At 42.1% G+C, this 17,627-nt stretch overlaps 1 protein-coding gene across 1 annotated transcript; it reads left to right on the plus strand.

Annotated features, from left to right (window-relative positions):
• The first annotated feature begins 10,136 nt into the window (after positions 1 to 10,136).
• On the plus strand, positions 10,137 to 10,561 carry IQCF6 (IQ motif containing F6). Its single transcript, XM_045862256.2, has one exon. It carries the CDS (start codon positions 10,238 to 10,240, stop codon positions 10,559 to 10,561), a length of 324 nt encoding a protein of 107 aa, XP_045718212.1. The 5' UTR covers positions 10,137 to 10,237.
• Positions 10,562 to 17,627: the final 7,066 nt, after the last annotated feature.

Raw genomic sequence — 17,627 nt, forward strand, 5'->3', positions numbered from 1 at the left:
AAAAGAAGGAAAACTCTCCAGTTCATTTCATGAAGCCAACTTAACATTAACACCAAACCTGATAAAGATAGGCCCCAAAAAGAAAGCTAGATAGACCAGGGGTTGGCAAACTTTTCCTGTAAAGAGCTAAGTAGTCTATATTTAAGGTTTGCAGGCCATACGGTGCCTGTTACAATTACTCAACTCTGTGCTGGAGCACAAAGACAGCCACAGATATTACGTAAATAGATGAGTGTGGTAGTGTTCCAATAAATCTTTATTATGGATACTGAAATTTGATATCATTTTCAAGTGTCACAAAAGATTATTCTTCTTCTGGTTGTTTTTTTCTTTCCTCAGCCATTTAAAAATGTGAAAACCATTCTTAGGTCGTGGGTTGTACCAAAATGGGCATTGAGCCAAACTTGGCCTGGCCATGGAGGGTGGGTGGGTGGGGCAATATTTTGCTGACCAATGACCAATGTAATAGCCCATTCTCACTAATCATTGTAGATGTAAAAATGTAAAATAAAACATTACCAGATAGAATCCAGCAATATGTCAAAAGAATAATACAATAAGATTAAACAAAGTTTATTCCAGGAATGGCTTGATATCAGGAAGAATTAGTGTATGTCCTTAGTGAACAATTTAAAGGAAAAATGAATAGCCTCTTGATCAAATCAATATATGCCAAAAGGATGCTTATAAAGTTCAGCAGCTAATCTTAATAACGTTCTGGATAAAACTGGAATAGGAAGAAACTACTTAAAACTGATGAAAACTTATTTTGTTTTGCTTGAGGCAAACAGCATTCTAAATGGTGGTGGGAAAGAAAACTATTACCAATAAAATTACCAATAAAATCAGGAACCTGACAGGGATGCCTATCATTCCTATTATATACAGCGTTTTGGTTCCAGCAAATGCAATAGAATGGGAAAATCAGTATAAATTTTGAAAAGGAAATAAAAATTATTTCTTTCTGCTGCTGATATGATCATATACCTAGAAATTCCAAGAGAACCTAATGAGAAAAAACAATCAATGAGAAATAATAGAACATTTGATATGTGGCCTGATATAAAATAAATATATAGAAATCAATGGTGTTTCTCTGTATTAATAGTAACCAAATTGAAATTGGGTTGGATAAAACATTCCATCCACAACAACAACAACAAACTATTAAATACTTAAGAATAAATTAAAATGTAAGGACAAAAACAACATAAAATAGGGTGGAGTGATATAGGACCAAAGTTTTTATCTACTATTGAAACTAAATCGAACTAATTTGACTAGGTTGTTATAATTTAAGATGCTAATTGTAATCCTCAGAGTGACACTAACAAAACATTAAAAAATATATAGTAAAGGAAACAAGAAAGGAATCAAAATGGTAAACTAAAAAAATCTAACACAAAAGAAGGCAGTAAGGGAGGAATTAAAAAAAAAAAACACAAGGATATGACATATAGAAAACAAACAGCAAAATGGCAGAAGGAAGTTCTTTCATATCAATGATTACATTAAACAGATTAAACTCTCCAATCAAAAAGCACAGGATGGCAGAATAGATTTAAAAACAAAACAGTGTACCTGAGTGGCTCGGTTAAGCGTCCAATTCTTGATTTTGGCTCAAGTCATGATCTCAGGGTTGTGAGATCAAACCCCATGTCAGGCTCTGCGCTGGGCATGGAGCCTGCTTAAGATTGTCTCCCTCTCCTTCTGTCCCTCCCCCTTTCTCCCTCTCTAAAATTTAAAAAAAAACAACCACATGGTCCACTATATTCTGTCTACGAGACACTCTCTTTGCATCCAAAAACACACGTTGAAAGTGGAAGGATGGAAAAAGATATCCCAGGCAAATCATATACCAAAAGAGATCTGGGTAGATATACTGACATCAGACACAGTAGACTTTAAGACAAAAATTGTATAAGAGATAAAAAAGACATTATATAGTGATACAAGGGTCAATCTATCAAGAATATGTAATAATTATAAACACATATGCACATAACGAGAGTTCCAAAATATAGGAAACAAAACCTGACAGAAATCTTGGGAGAAATAGAAAGTTCAACAATAATAGTTGGAGACTAACCAATAGATCAATTAGACAAAAGATGGACAAGGAAATGGAAAATGTGGACATCACTATACAGCAACCAGACCTGACGGACCTCTACAGAACACCCCACCCAACAACAGCAGAACACCCATTCTCCTGGAGGGCATGTTAAACATTCTTCAGGACAGACCATACGTTAGACGACAAAACAAGTCTCAATAAATTGAAAATGACTGAAATCATACAGAGTATCTTTTCTGACCACAATGGAATGATAATAGAAATATGTATGAATAGCAGAATATTAATAAAAATTAATCATTCATAATAGAAGGAAATCTGGGGGTGTCTGGGTGGCTCAGTCGTTAAGTGTCTGCCTTGGGGTCAGGTCATGATCCCAGGATCCTGGGATCGAGCCCCGCATCGGGCTCCTTGCTTCGCGGGAAGCCGCTTCTCCCTCTCCCATTCCCCCTGCTTGTGTTCCCTCTCTCGCTATGTCTCTCTCTGTCAAGGAAATAAATAAAATCTTTTTAAAAAAATAGAAGGGAATCTGGAAAATTCACCACTTTGTGGAAATCAAAAACACACTTTTAGGGGCACCTAGGTGTCTCAGTCAGTTACGCATCCGACTCTTGATTTTGGCTCAGGTCATGATCTCAGGGTCATGAGATCGAACCCAACAACAGGCTCAGTGCTCAGCTCGGAGTCTGCTTGAGGTTCTCTTTCTCTCTCCCTCTGCCCCTCTCCCAGCTCACACATGTGCACGTGCTCTCTAAATAAATAAATAAAATCTTTAAAAAAACAAAAACAAACCACACTTTTAAACGACTAATGGGTCAAAAAGAAATCACAAGAAAAATTAGAAAATACCTTTATATGATTTTTAAAAAACCCACAACATCCCCAAATGAGGGGTGGTGCTCAGAGGGAAATTTAGAGCTATAAATGCCTCAATTAAAAAAGAAGAAGTATCTCGGGGCACCTGGCTAGCTCAATTGGAAGAGCGTGTGACTCTTGATCTCAGGGTCATGAATTCAAGCCCCATGTTCAGGGTAGAGCTTACTTAAATAAATAAACTTTTTATTTTATTTTCTTTTAATAAATAAACTTTTTATTTGATTTTATTTTAAATCAAGAGTCGGATGCGTAACTGACTGAGACACCTAGGTGCCCCTAAAAGTGTGTTTAAAGATTTTATTTATTTATTTGAGAGAGAGAGCACAAGCAGGGGGAGTGGCAGAGGGAGAGGGAGAAGCAGGCTCCCCGCTGAGCAGGGAACCCAACGAGGGGCTCCATCCCAGGACCCTGAGATCATGACCCGAGCCGAAGGCAGACACTCAACTGACTGAGCCACCCAGGGGCCCCTACTTAAATAAATAAACTTTTAAAAAAGACTATTTCAAGTTAATAAACTTCCACTTCAAAAAACTAGAAAAAAGAAGAGCAAACTAAACGCAAAGGAAGCAGGACAGAAATAAAGATTAGAGCTGAGATGAACAAAATAGAAAATAGAAAAACAACAGGTATGCTTGGGTAGCTCAGCCGGTTAAGCATCTGACTCTTGGTTTTGGCTTGGGTTGTGATCTCAGGGTCATGAGATCACGCCCTGCACTGGGCTCTGTGTTGGGCATGGAGTCTGCTTGGGATTCTCTCTCCCTCTTGAGAGCCTCTGCCCCTCCCGCTCATGTTCTCTTTCTCTCAAATAAATAATCTTTTTAAAAAAGAAAAGCAACAGATCAATAAAACCAAAAGTTGATTCTCTAAAAAGACTAAGAGAATTTACAAACATTTTGCTAGACAGAACAAGGGAAAAGAGAAAAGACTCAAATTACTAAAATCAGGAATGAAAGTGGGGACCTGGGGCTCCTGGGTGGCTCGGTCAGTTGATCATCTGCCTTCGACTCAGGTCGTGATTCCAGGGTCTTGGGATCGAGTCCCACATTGGGCTCCTTGCTCAGCAGGGAGCCTGCTTCTCCCTCTACCTGCCTCTCCCCCTGCTTGTGCTCTCTCTCTCTCTCTGACAAATAAATAAATAAAATCTTGTTAAAAAAAAGAAAGTGGGGACCTTATAAAATAAAAAAGATCATAAGAGAGTCTTATAAAAAACTGTATGCCAGCAAATTAGATAACCAAGGTGAAATAGGCAAATTCCTGGACAAAAACAAAGAACCAAAACTGACTAAAGAAGAAATAGAAAATCTGAAAAGGCCTATAACAAGGAAAGAGATTGAAGCAGTAATTTAAAAATTTCCAATAAAGAGAAGTCCTGGACCAGTTGACTTCATTGGTGAATTTTATCAAACATTAAAGAACTGATACCATTCATTCTAACATGCTTCCCAAAAACAGAAGAGAAGGGAACCCTCCCTAATTCATTCTTTGAGGCCAATATTGCCATGATACCAATGCCAGACAAAGATACCATCAGACAAAAAAAAAAGCTTAAAGACCAACAACAATTATAAGTGCAATGCAAAACCCTCAGCAAAATACTAGGAAATCAAATCCAAGAGCATATTTAAAGGATTATACACTGTGATTTAATGGGATTTATCGCAGGAATGCAAGCAAGGTAGGTGCAACATATGAAAATCTACGTTAATAGAATAAAGGGGGGAAATCACATGATCATCTCAACTGATAAAAAAGAATTTGACAAAATCTAATAGCCCTTCATGGTAAAAAAAAAAAAAATCAATAAACTAGGAATAGAAGGAAGTTTCTCAACCCGATAAAGGGCAGCTACGAAAAGCCCACAACTGACATCATACTTAACGGTGAAAGACTGAAAGTTTTTTCTCTAAGATGAGGAGTAGACAAAGATATCAGCTCTCATCACTGCTATTCAACAAAGTACTGGAAGTTTTAACCAAGGCAATTAAGCAAGAAAAAGAACTAAAATGCATCCAAACTGGAAACGTAGAGGTAAAACTATCTCTACTTGCAGATGACATGATCTTACATATAGAAAATGCTAAAGAATCCACCAAAAAATTATTACAGTTAATAAACTAATTCAGCAAAGTTGCAATACAAAATAAACACACAAAAATCATTTGTATTTCTATACACCAGTAATGGAAAATTCAGAAATGAAATTAAGGATATAATTATATTTATAGTAGCATCAAAAAGAATAAAAATACTTAGGAATAAATTTAACCAAGCAGGTGCAGGACTTGTACGCTTAAAACTATAAAACCTTGTTTAAAGAAATTAAAGGAGACCTAAATACATGGAAAGATATTCTGTGTTCATGGATCAGAAGACTTAATATTCCCCAAATTGATTTACAGAGTCAACATTATCCCTTTCATTTCCACTGCTTTTTTTTTTTTTACAGAAATGGAAAGCTGATCTTCAAGTTCATATGGAATTGCAAAGGTCTCAGAATAGCCAAAACAATCTTGAAAAAGATAAATTTGGAGGACACAAACTTCTTAATTTGAAAACTTACTGCATTGCTACAGTAATCAAGATGGTGTGGTACTGGTATAAAGACAGACATGTAGATCAATGGACTAGAATTGAAAGACTAGAAACAAACCTATAGCTCTATGTTCAATTAATTTTCAATAAGGCTACCAAGACTCAGGGGAAAGAATAATCTCTTCAGCAAATGGTGCCGGGACAACTGGGTAACCCCCTGCAAAAGCATGGAGTTGGATTCTTATCTCACAGCATATATAAATATTAACTCATAATTGAAGTCCTAAAGGTAAGAAATAAAACTATAAAACTCTTGGAAGAAAGAACAGGAGTAAATCTTTACAACCTTGGATTTGGCAGTGGATTCTTAGCTATGACACCAAAGCACAACCAACAGAAGAAATAGATTAACTGGATGTCATCAAAATTAGGAACTATTGTGCATCAGAGGACATTATGAGGAAAGTGAAAAGACAACCTGCAAAATGGGAGAAAATATTTTCAAATCATATATCTGATAAGGACCTAGTGTCCAGAATATATAAAGAGCACTTACAACTCAACAACAAAAAGACAAAGAAGCCAATTAAAAAGTGGTCAACAGACTTGAACAGGCATTTCTCCAAAGAAAAATAGACAAATGCCCCAAAAGCACATGAAAAGATGTTCAACATCATTTATCGTAGGGAAATGCAAATCATAACCCCAAATGAGATGCTATAGTATTTAAAAATGGGAGATAATGAACATTGGCAAGCATGTGGAGACTGGTGGGAATGTAAAATGGTCTGGCTGCTGTGGAAAACAGTTTGGTGGTTCCTCAAAGGGTTAAACACAGAATTCCCACATGACCCAGCAATTCCACTCCTGGGTATATAACTAAAAGAACTGAAAACAGGTGTTCAAACCAATACTTGTACACAAATGCTCAGGGCAATACTATTCCAATCACCAAAGAGTGAAAATCACTCAAATACCTGGCAAGTTATGAATGGATACACAAAATGTGGTCTATCCATGCAGTGGAATAGTATTTAGCTACAGAAAGGAATTGAAGAAGGACTGACACGTGCTATATATGCCATGGACGAACCTGGAACACAAGCTAAGTGAAAGAAGCCAGTCATAAAAGGCATGTGGTCTCTGATTCCATTTATATGCAACATCTGGAATAGGCACATCCATAGAGACTAAAAGCAGATTCACGGTTGCCAGGGCCTGGGGTGACAGAAGGGTGATGGGAAGTGACTGCGTAATGGCTACATGGTTTCTGTCTGGGGGGACGAAATTAGAACGAAAACAAGTTGAAAACAGAAACTGGAAGTAGATATGGGCGATGGTTGTACAACATGGTGTGGGTACTAATAGTCATTCAATTATATACTTTAAAATGGTTAAAAATGGTCAATGTTATGTTCTATGATTTTTACCCCAATTGACTTAAAAAGATACATAACAACACTCAAAACAGTTTTACATTTCTTTAGGTACATATAAAGGCATAACTCATTGTCTAGGATGCCCTCCTAGCGGGGAACAGTAATAATGTAAAGGATTGCCAAGGGAAATTTCAGCTTGAAATGTATGTATTTCAGTATGAAATGTATGAATTAAAAATAAATTATTTTGGGGGCGCCTGGGAGGCTCAGTCGGTTAAACATCTGACATTGGCTCAAGTCATGATCCCAGGGTCTTGTTGGGATCCAGCCCCACATTGAGCTCTCTGCTCAGCGGGGAGTCTGCTTCTCCCTCTCCCTCTGCCCCTCTGCCCCACTTGTGTTTTCTCTCTCTCAAATAAATAAGTAAAATCTTAAAAATAAATAAATAAATAAATAAATAAATAAATAAATAAATAAATTTTAATAGAAAATTTAAGCTAGTCTGTGCATGGTATAAATTCCGGAGGAAGAGCTTCAGGGGCAAATTTCATGGGAAATTCACTTTCCACCTTATATATTTCTGCATTATTTGAAATTTTAGCAACAGGTATACCATATTTATAATCAGAGCAAGAAATCAAGCAGAAGAGAGCTGGAAGCTGGGGAGGGGAGAACTGATGAAACGGAGACCAAGGCTCGTGCAATGTGATCTGACCCCTCAGCCTCATCTGCTGCCACTTTGTAAATACCTGCAAAAAAGTGAACATAAAGGGATGAGCAGATTTTTCCAGAGACTTCTAAGAAGGAGACAAAGCCAGAATATTCTGGCAACAACCCAACCAGGCCAGAGTTGGAGTAGGGGAGAGATCCACAAGGAATAGTGGGATCTGGCATCTTGACCATGGCAACCTGGCCCAGATGAACTGAGTCTCAGAGCACCGGCCACACCCCTAGCCTGTGGATCCCTTCTGCACAGTCTGGCGGACCGGGCTGGGAGTGGATGGATCCCTGATGCCCCCTGATGCACAGTTAGTGCAGCAATGGAGGCCTTTGAGAGACTGATACCAGCGCTGGTGACTGACAGTCATTAAAGGAAGCAATAGGGTCTGCCGCCTAGGACTTTTAACATGATGCAAGAGTGGTTGTGTGGTTGACAACAGGGTCAGAACCTGTGAGACACCCAATGGCCAGTGCCTCAAATACACAAAAACAGGAACCACAGACAGAGCATAGCCCAACAAGCAGTGGGCCCCCAGCAAACCCACATGCAGAAAAATGAATGCTAGGACACATGCTAAAGCCAGAGCCAGAACGGCCTTCCAAATCCCAAAGGACTCCCAGCATCTCTGCATCACCTGCGTCTGCACTTCTGGTCCTAACTCTGAATCCTAGAAACGCAGCTTTCCCTGAGCTCCCAGGAGACCTGGCTGCACAAGGCAGGGCAGAGCCAGGTTTTGTGGGACCTGAAGCTTACATAATTTGGAAGTCCTACTTTAAGAAAAAGAATGCAAAATTAGAGGCTTAAAATTAGGCAAGTGAGTATGTAGGACAAACAAAGAAATCACAACAAATTGTAAATTTTCAAAACTTGGCAAATACCAAAACATAACATAATGTTTATATTAAGTCACTATCCCACTTCTATCATGTTTTTCCAACATTTTTTTGCAGCATAATCTGCGATTACTTCTTCGTATGATTTTGCAATATCATTTTTTTTTAAGATTTTATTTATTTATTTGATAGAGAGAGACACAGTGAGAGAGGGAACACAAGCAGGGGGAGTGAGAGAGGGAAAAGCAGGCTTCCCGCCGAGCAAGGAGCCCGATGCGGGGCTCGATCCCAGGACCCTGTGACTATGACTTGAGCCGAAGGCAGACGCTTAACAACTGAGCCACCCAGCGCCCCTGCAATATCATTTTTGATAAAAATGTGTTTTTTATGGATGCTCCAGATGCATAAAATGTTATTTCTCATGCTGCCTTATGCACTGTTCATAGTAGCTCTACTAGTTGCTGCCCTGAAATCATAGGAATTCTGATCAATTCTCTTTCATAAAATTCAAGCCAAAATAAGAATGTATGTTTTATAATTGTCTCACTGCATTATCAAGTATATTCCCAACAAGACAAAACTTCAGTTTTAATCAGGCATCAGTTGAGAACAGAATCTTCCATTTATGGTTTTACATAAATGGATAACAGGAAGAACTTTCTACAGACCGACTCGTCTCCACACTTTTCAAACCTCCCTTTCCCTCCCCCGCCCACCTACTTCTGGTGCCAGGCGCTGGAGGACACGTTCATATCATTCACACCACCGTAGCAGCCTTTGTTCCCGCAAATTCATCCCGTGGCACGGTAACTGGTAGGAGCCATCTCCTAGCTGAATGGCTAGCAAGGACATGTCTAATTCCAGGCGTGCCTGTGAACCAGATAAATCTGCCTCATTTAACCCAAACTAAGTACGCACATCCTAGCTCTGCTTCTCCTTAGTCATGTCCCCAAAGGGGCTGCAGCCCGTCCCCCCCCCACCATAGAAGGGCGACAAAGGGCGTCAGAGAGGCAGAGACAGAGGCCCTCTCCAATTGCAGCTAAAGGATTTTGCTTTCACAAATTTTACATGAAATCATACTTGCCTGTGAACACAGTGCTTGGGGGCCCTCCCACGGGCTCTCCCACTTAAGCTTCCGGAAATCCAAACTGCCTGTGGGTATTCCTAAAGTAAAACCCCTTACTTGAAGGAGAGTTGTGTGCCTCTCTCTTTGCTGCCACCAGCAGGAGCAGAAAGAAGTGACTGGAAGGTGTAGAAAGAGCAGGACTTAAGATGCCAGTGGGGTCTGAGGAAAATACTGCAAGCAAGAGATAACAGCAGGCCCCCCAAATGACGGGAACCAACAAATGAGGGGACTGGTCAGTCCGTAAGGAGACACGAACAAGAGGAGAGAGATGTGGCAAAAATGTGTATGGATAAGGCCTGATGAGGGGGGAGCCTTGTGTGCAGGTGGGCGGAGTCTAATGGGGGGGTGACTAACAGTTGAGGGCGGGGCCAAAGACTAAGGTATCCTAACTGATAGATGAGTGGACTCTGAAGACCGGGGCCATGGACACACAAAATGTGAGTAAGGCCCGCATGGCCGGGGTCTGCCTGGCGGATGATGAGCAGTGACTACAGATGAGTGGGAGACTGGAAATAAGGTGGATGGGCCTGGAAACGAGGGGGCAGGGCCACTTGTGCCGGGCCCCCTTTGTTCCCAGCACCACAGACGGGGATAGCAAGGGGAGGGTACCCCACTGAGCATGTCCGTGTTCTTCCCTCCCCTGATCAGTCAGAGAAGGCAGCCGTAAAGATTCAGTCATGGTGGCGTGGCAACATGGTGCGCCGGACGTTACTGCACGCGGCACTCAGGGCCTGGGTCATCCAGTGCTGGTGGAGGTCGATGCAGGCCAAGATGCTGGAGCAGAGACGGCGCCTGGCACTAAGACTCTACACCTGCCAGGAGTGGGCAGTGGTGAAGGTGCAGGCACAGGTTCGAATGTGGCAGGCCCGCAGACGGTTTCTCCAGGCACGCCACGCAGCCTGCATCATCCAGTCTCACTGGCGCTGGCATACCAGCCAAACCCGGGGCCTGATCCGGGGCCGCTATGAGGTCAAAGCCAGCCGGCTGGAGCTGGACATCGAAATCCTCTTGACCTAGGGAGCTAGCAGAGCCAAGGAGACTGGATCTCTCTTCCAATAAAGACACTTACTGACCACGGTCTTGCCCTTTGGAAATCAGACCCATAAAAGAGGGATCGGCCCCTAAATAATGGTCTAGAGCCCGTCTCAGGGCACGCCACCCTAGGTCCTTGCACCTACTGCAAACCTGAGCCATCTTGCACCCAAAAGAGACCCCAGGGGCCCAGGATAGGCTCTGACACCTTAGCCAGCCTGATCCCAGCTCCACAAGCAGGGCTATGCACTGGGCTGAATCTTTCTGCAGCCCCTCCCTGGGCTTCTCCATTCAGGAGAGGACACCAGAGAGTCAGGCCGCAGCCAGAGCCGGCTGGGAAGGCCAGGATTCCACAGCCCTGTGCAGGGCAGGGCCCTCAGGGCCGGTGCAGGCTTGGCAGGGAGCCAGGAGGACAGGGCACCCAGCTGAGTAACAGCAGGCCAGGCGCTGTGCCCCACTGGGGGATAGTCTGCCAGTCAGCCCTGGGGAAGGCCGGGGCAGGAACTGAGGAGCAGCAAGCTGTGCCTGCCCGTTCGGCCCCAGGGCCTGAGACAAGGCTTCCCTCCCCTCTGCCGGCCTCTCCCTGAGAGAACCAGGCGCGGTGAGGGAGGGGAGAGAAAGCAAAGGAAGGTGGGGCTAAGGAAACAAGCGGAGGGAGAGTAGGGGTGGGCGGGGGAAGGACTGTCCCAATGCCACTGGAAGTCATTGGTTTGGGGATACAACCTCTAAATCTTACCACATCCTCAGAAGCAGCTGTTCTGGCATCCCCCCCAAGATCCCCCGTATTGGCCCCAACCCTCCCACAGACGGCTACAGCCTCTGCAAGACCTGCCTCCAGGGGGTGCCAATGGGCCTCCGAGGGCTGAGTCTCCTGCTAACACTGAGCCCTCTAGGGTCAGCCCTCTGTGTACCAGTCTCTCACAGCCTCTGCTTTAGCATTAAAGCAGGTCCCTCCGCTCTTTGTCTCTGAACCTGCCTCCTGGAAGCCTGAGGCTCGTGACCCTCCCTAGGGGTCTGCGATGGGTGGCCTTGCCTGAGGGGTGGGAGGACCAGTTGGAGAGGTGTACAGATGTCAGAGGTCCTCATGGGCCTTGCAGCTGGGTAAGGCTTTCCCTCCCCTCAGGGACGCCTGTGTGCGTGCGTGTGTGCGGACGTGTGTGTGTTTGGGGCTGAGGGGAGGGTGTCTCCAGAACAACTGTGGCAGGTCTGGGGGTTCAGGGATCAGTCTGACACCCAATGCCTTCAGTAGCTGCAGGTGGCAATGATGCAGCCAGGTACCTTGCTCTTCCAAAGGAGCCCCTTCAGGAACTTTGGACATGGCTCTCATCTGCCCGCCTTGCAGGAGTGAGTGGTAGGAGACTAGTTAGGTCTGCGTGCTGAACATGATGGAATTCTGCATGACTATGCCTGCAGGCGCCACCCCTGCAGTGAGAAGTAGTTAAATCCAAGGTTGGCAAGGCTTTAAGTCTCTGATTCTCAACCTACAGTGGACATTGGAATCCTCTGGGACACAAAACATACCAACGCCTGGGCCCACCCAGAGATTCTGCTTTAAGTAGTCTGGGGAGAGGCCTGGACACTGGAATTCAGTGTGCAGCCACGATTTGGAATCTGCTGAGTTAAGCCCTTCCCAGGCCCAGGCAGAGGAAGTGAATGAAACATAGGATGGGAGTCCACAGAAAGGATCGCCTTAGGGGCCTGGTCAGCTAGCGTTGGCCTGGGTGGGGGGAGCCACGGATACATCTTCGACAGAGGTAAGGCTGCAGGTGGGGCTTTCAGGGGCAGACACCCTCATGGAACATCACAGACCCTCCCTTCTCTTCCCCACTGTCATTGAGAATTGGGCTGCTGAAGGAACTCTCCCTTACACTAACAGAATTGAGGTTTGGGGGGGGGTGATGCTTGCAGACTTGGGACAGGAGGGGGCCTGAGGGCACTCTGGAGGACTTTGTATCCCCATTCTTGCTCCTCTCCCAGGTGACACTGTGTCCCCAAGAGATATGTGCCCTAGGCCTGATCAACAAAGAAATATATTGACCCTCAGACTGGTCCAGCATACTGGGCCCCTAAGAAGATAGTTCAGCAAGTGAGCCCATCCCCTACTGGTCCCTTCCAGCCCTGAAAAAGGATTCCCAGGTGGCTTTTCATCTCCTTGCTCCCAGGATGCCCATCCCATGCTCTCAAGCCCCTCACCCGATACATCTCCAACCTCAGTTCTGATCCCACCATTCAGGGTCTCCATCCTGCCTTGTCTTCTGCTTCTCTCTGTCCCACATGGCAAACCCAAAATGAGATGGCACTGTGCAATTTCAAGATTTACAGTAAAGCTACAGTAATCAAGACAGTGTGGTATTGTTGAAAGAACAGACAAATAGATCAATGGGATGGAAGAGAGAGCTCAGAAATAGGCCCACACAGATACAGTCAACTGAACTTTGAAAACAGAGCAAAGGCAATCCAACGGAGAAAGTCTTCACAACAAATGATGTTGAAAAAACTGGACATCCACATGCAAAAAAAAAGTGAAGCTAGTCATAGAGCTTACACCCGTCACAAAAATTAACTCAAAATGGATCACAGAAGTGTAGTGCTCCTAGAGAAATGAAAGAAATTACTCACAAGCTGGATTTCATTAAAATAAAAACTTCTGTTCTGCAAAAGACACTGCTGAGAGAATGAAAAGACAAGCCGCAAACTGGAAGAAAATATTTGCAAAAGACACATCTGATAAAGATTTGTTAACTAAAAAAGACAAAGGACCCTGAAAACTCAACACTAAGAAAATGAACAACTCATTAAAAATTAAGAAAAGCCCTGAGCAGATACTTCCCCTGAAAAGATGTACAGATGGCAAATTGGCCTATTAAAAGATGTGCAACATCATATGTTATTACAGAATTGAAAATTAAAAATGAAATAACCTTATACATCTATTATTAGAAAGTCTAAAGTCCAAAACACCGACAGCACCAAATGCTGATAAGGATGTGGAGCAACAGGAACTCTCATTCAGTGCTGGTGGGAATGCTAAATGGCACAGCCACTCTGGAAGACAGTGTGGCAGTTTAATACAAAACTAAAGTAGGCTGCCCATGTGATCCAGCAATTGAGCTTCTTTGAATTTACTCAAGTGAGTTGAAAACATATGTCTACACAAAAATCTGCGTATGAATGTTTACAGCAGTTGTATTCATAATTGTCAAAAGTTGAAAGCAACCAAGAAGTCCTTCCAAAGGGTAAACTGATAAACTTACTGCGGTACATCCACACCACAATGGAATATTTAGTGAGAAAAAGAAATGAGCTGTCAAGCCACGAAAAAGACATGGAGGAAACTTAAATGCATATTGTGAAGTAAAAGTGGTCTGCAAAGGCTACATATTACATGATTCCAACTATATGACATTCTGGAAAAGGCAAACTATAGAGAGGGTAAATGATTGGCAGGTGTTTGGTGGAGGGAATGAGGGATAAATAGGTGAAGCATAGGAGAGTTTTATGGTATTAGAACTATTCTGGGGGCGCCTGGGTGGCTCAGTCATTAAGCGTATGCCTTCGGCTGAGGTCATGATCCCAGGATTGTGGGATAGAGCCCTGCATCAGGCTCCCTGCTCTGCGGGAAGCCTGCTTCTCCCTCTCCTGCTCCCCCTGCTCTCTCTGTCAAATAAATAAAAATAAAAAATAAATTAAAAAAAGAACTATTCTGTATGATATTATAAATGCGGATACATGAAATTATATATTTGACAAAAACCATAGAGCTACATACACAAAGTGAACTCTAATATAAATTATGGACTTTAGTTAATAATAATGTATCAATATCAGTTTGTCAATTATAATAAATGTACCACACTAATGCAAGATATTAATAATAAGTTAAACTGTGTGCAGCAGGATGGGGAGCAGGGAGCCATGGGAACTCTATTTTCTGCTCAATTTTTCCATAAACCTAAAAATGCTCTAAAAGGAAAATCTGTTAATAAAAAATAAAAGGCATAATGATTAGAACAAAAGTGCCAAGGCTGTCTGCATTTTTAAACAGCCTGATTATGTCTATAGAAAGTCATAAAGAATCTACCCAAAAAGCTACTTGAATACATGAGTTTAGAACAGTCATGGGATATAAAAATCAGTTGTCCAAAGAAGATATACAAATGGCCAACAAGCACATGAAATGATGTGCAACATCACCAATCATTAAGGAAATGCAAATCAAAACCACAATGAGATACCACTTCATACCCATTAGGATGAATTTTATTAAAAACAAAAAACCAAAAAAACAAATGTTGGCAAGGATGTGGAGAAACTGGAACATTTGTGTACTGCTGGAGGGAATGCAAAATGGTACGGCTGTTGTAGAAAATGGTATGGCAATTCTCAAAATATTAAAAATGGAATTACCATATGACACAGTAAGCCTAATTCTGGGTATATACCCAAAAGAAGTGAAAGAAGAAATTCAACAGATACTCGTACACACATGATCATAGCAACATATTTGCAATAGTCAAAAAGTGGAAGCAAGCCAAGTGTCCATTGATAGATGTAGCACATATGGAATGTGTTTCTGCCTTCAAAAAGAAGGAAATTTTGACATAATTTACCATATGAATGAACCCCGAGGACATAATGCTAAATGAAATAAGCCAGTCACAAAAGAACAAACACTGTATGATTCCTCTTATATGAAACTTCTAGAGTAGTCAAATTCATAGAGGCAGAAAGTAGAATGGTGTTTGCCAGGGGTAGGGGGAGGAGGGAATGGGAAGTTAGTGTTTAATGGGTACAGAGTCAGGTGCAGAAGATGAAACAGATTTGGATTTGGATGGTAGTGATGGTTACATAACAATGTGAATGTATTTAACCCCGTAGAAATGTACTCTTAAAAATAGTTAAGATAGCAAATTTTATGTCATATATATTTTACCACAGTAAAAAAGTAAGTTGTATCTAACAACAAACTTCAAACTGAAATTAAACTTAAAAAAGCATTTCCAATAGCATCAAAAAAATCAAATGCAGGGGTACCTGGGTGGCGCAGTCAGTTAAGCATCTGACTTTGGCTCAGATCATGATCTCAGAGTCCTGGGATCTGGCCAGTGGAGTCTGCTTGTCTCTCTCCCTCTGCCCTTTCCCTCACTCATGCTCTCTCTCTCTCTAATAAATAAAATCTTTAAAAAATCAAACGCCTAAGAAACAGCATAAATAGAAGACTCCTAGGGGTGCCTGGGTGGCTCAGTTGTTAAAGCGTCTGCCTTCGGCTCAGGTCATGATCCCAGGGTCCTGGGATGGAGCGCCGCATCGGGCTCCCTGCTCTGCGAGAAGCCTGCTTCTCCCTCTCCCACTCCCCCTGCTTGTGTTCCCTCTCTCGCTGTCTCTCTCTCTCTCTGTCAAATAAAATCTTTAAAAAAAATAAAAAGAAGAAGACTCCTACACTGAAAACTATACAACACTGCTGAGAGAAATTAAAGACTGAAATAAATAAAAAGATATGCCATTATTCATGAATTGAATGACAATACTGTTAAGATTACAGTTTCCCACAAATTGATCTATATATTCAATGCAATCCCAAACAAAATTCTAAAAGATTGTTTCTGTAAAATTCAAAAGGCTGATTCTAAAAACCTATATTGAAATGCAGAGGACCTAGAACAACCAAGACAATCTTGAAAAAAATAAAAAAAAATGAAGGGCTTACCTGACCTGACCTCAAGATTTACTGTAAGCTCAGTAATTAAGACAGTGTGGTGATTATTAGGGTAAAAAATACATCAATGAGACAAAATAGAATCTGGACATAGTCCCACCCATTTATGGTCAACTAATTTTTAAAAAGGGTGCCAATATAATTCAGTGAGGAAAGTAGAGTCTTTTTAACAAAGATGCTGGAACAACTGAATATCCATAAAGATTAAGCTAATATTGGCCCCTATCTCACATCACAAGCAAAAATTAATTCAACAAAGATCTAAGTCCCAAATGTAAGAGCTAAAAGAAAAGTTTCTAGATAAAAAGCAGGAGTGGAGCAGTATCAGTGAAAATGACAAAGCAGGTAGGTCCAAGGGCCCATTCCTCCACAGAAACATCAAAAGTCAAACAAAAACTATCAGAATCAACTTTGTCCACACTCTGGAAAACAGTCAAAAGTTTACAGCAACCAAATGAATGTTGACTAAAGAAAAAGACTTTTTTTTTTTTTTTAAAGTAGGCTCCATGCCCAGCATGGAGCCCAACACAGGGCTTGAACTCATGACCCTGAAATCAAGAGTCAGACACTTAATCAACTGAGCCACTCAGGCACCCCAAAGAAAAATACAATTTAAAAACAGTAGGAAGATTTTGTGGAATTTTTATTTTCCATTGTTCCATTCCCCCACCCCCTGTCTACAGAATGAGGGCTGTCTTGAAGATGGCAGCCCACATCCTCAGTGCAGGAACTGGTTACTGATTCCAGAGCAGAGCAGACCATACTCCCACGGAATTGTGTTTGCTGGTCTAATTTGTCCAGGTGTTACCTGAAGGACTAATGCAAGGCACTTGCTTTTGGTTTGCCTATCTCAGAGTTCATTTGGGGTGGAAAAGCAGTAAGCATTCCTGGAACAATATAAGGCAGGTGAACAACCTCAGCTGCCTGGGGAAAAAGATTATAGTTGAGGCATACAATAGAGTGCTAAAGGCCTCACAGGAAAATCTGGGGATAGTTTCTTTCAGAAATTAGGGCATTCAAAGTGCCTGTGTATACTGGGAGTTTTAAAAAGTTGTGTTCATGACCAGGGCAAGACTTATGCCCAGAAAACACCTGCAAAGACCTGAAAACCCCTGCAAAGACCTGAAGCTTTTACCTCTCTCTGATCTCTAAGCTAAGAGCAAACAGGAAGTGAAGGCTAAGGCAGAGTCCTACATGGCCTGGCTAAGTGTTGAAGGAGTGTCCCAGTGCAGAAACACTTTGCAAAAACCAGGGGAGTCCTTTTTCTTTTCTTTGTTTCTTCTCTCTCCTGGCATTCAAGAAATTTTCCAATAAATCACTAGCTGAACACAGCTA

The sequence above is a fragment of the Mirounga angustirostris genome, unplaced genomic scaffold (assembly GCF_029215605.1).
Source record: "Mirounga angustirostris isolate CCGP_5_RB_7025 unplaced genomic scaffold, mMirAng1.0.hap1 SCAF_1, whole genome shotgun sequence".
NCBI classification, from domain to species: domain Eukaryota; kingdom Metazoa; phylum Chordata; class Mammalia; order Carnivora; family Phocidae; genus Mirounga; species Mirounga angustirostris.

Bases quoted from the DNA above. Each gene is read 5' to 3' on its own strand.
- IQCF6 (XM_045862256.2), top strand. From the start codon at position 10,238: ATGGTGCGCCGGACGTTACTGCACGCGGCACTCAGGGCCTGGGTCATC.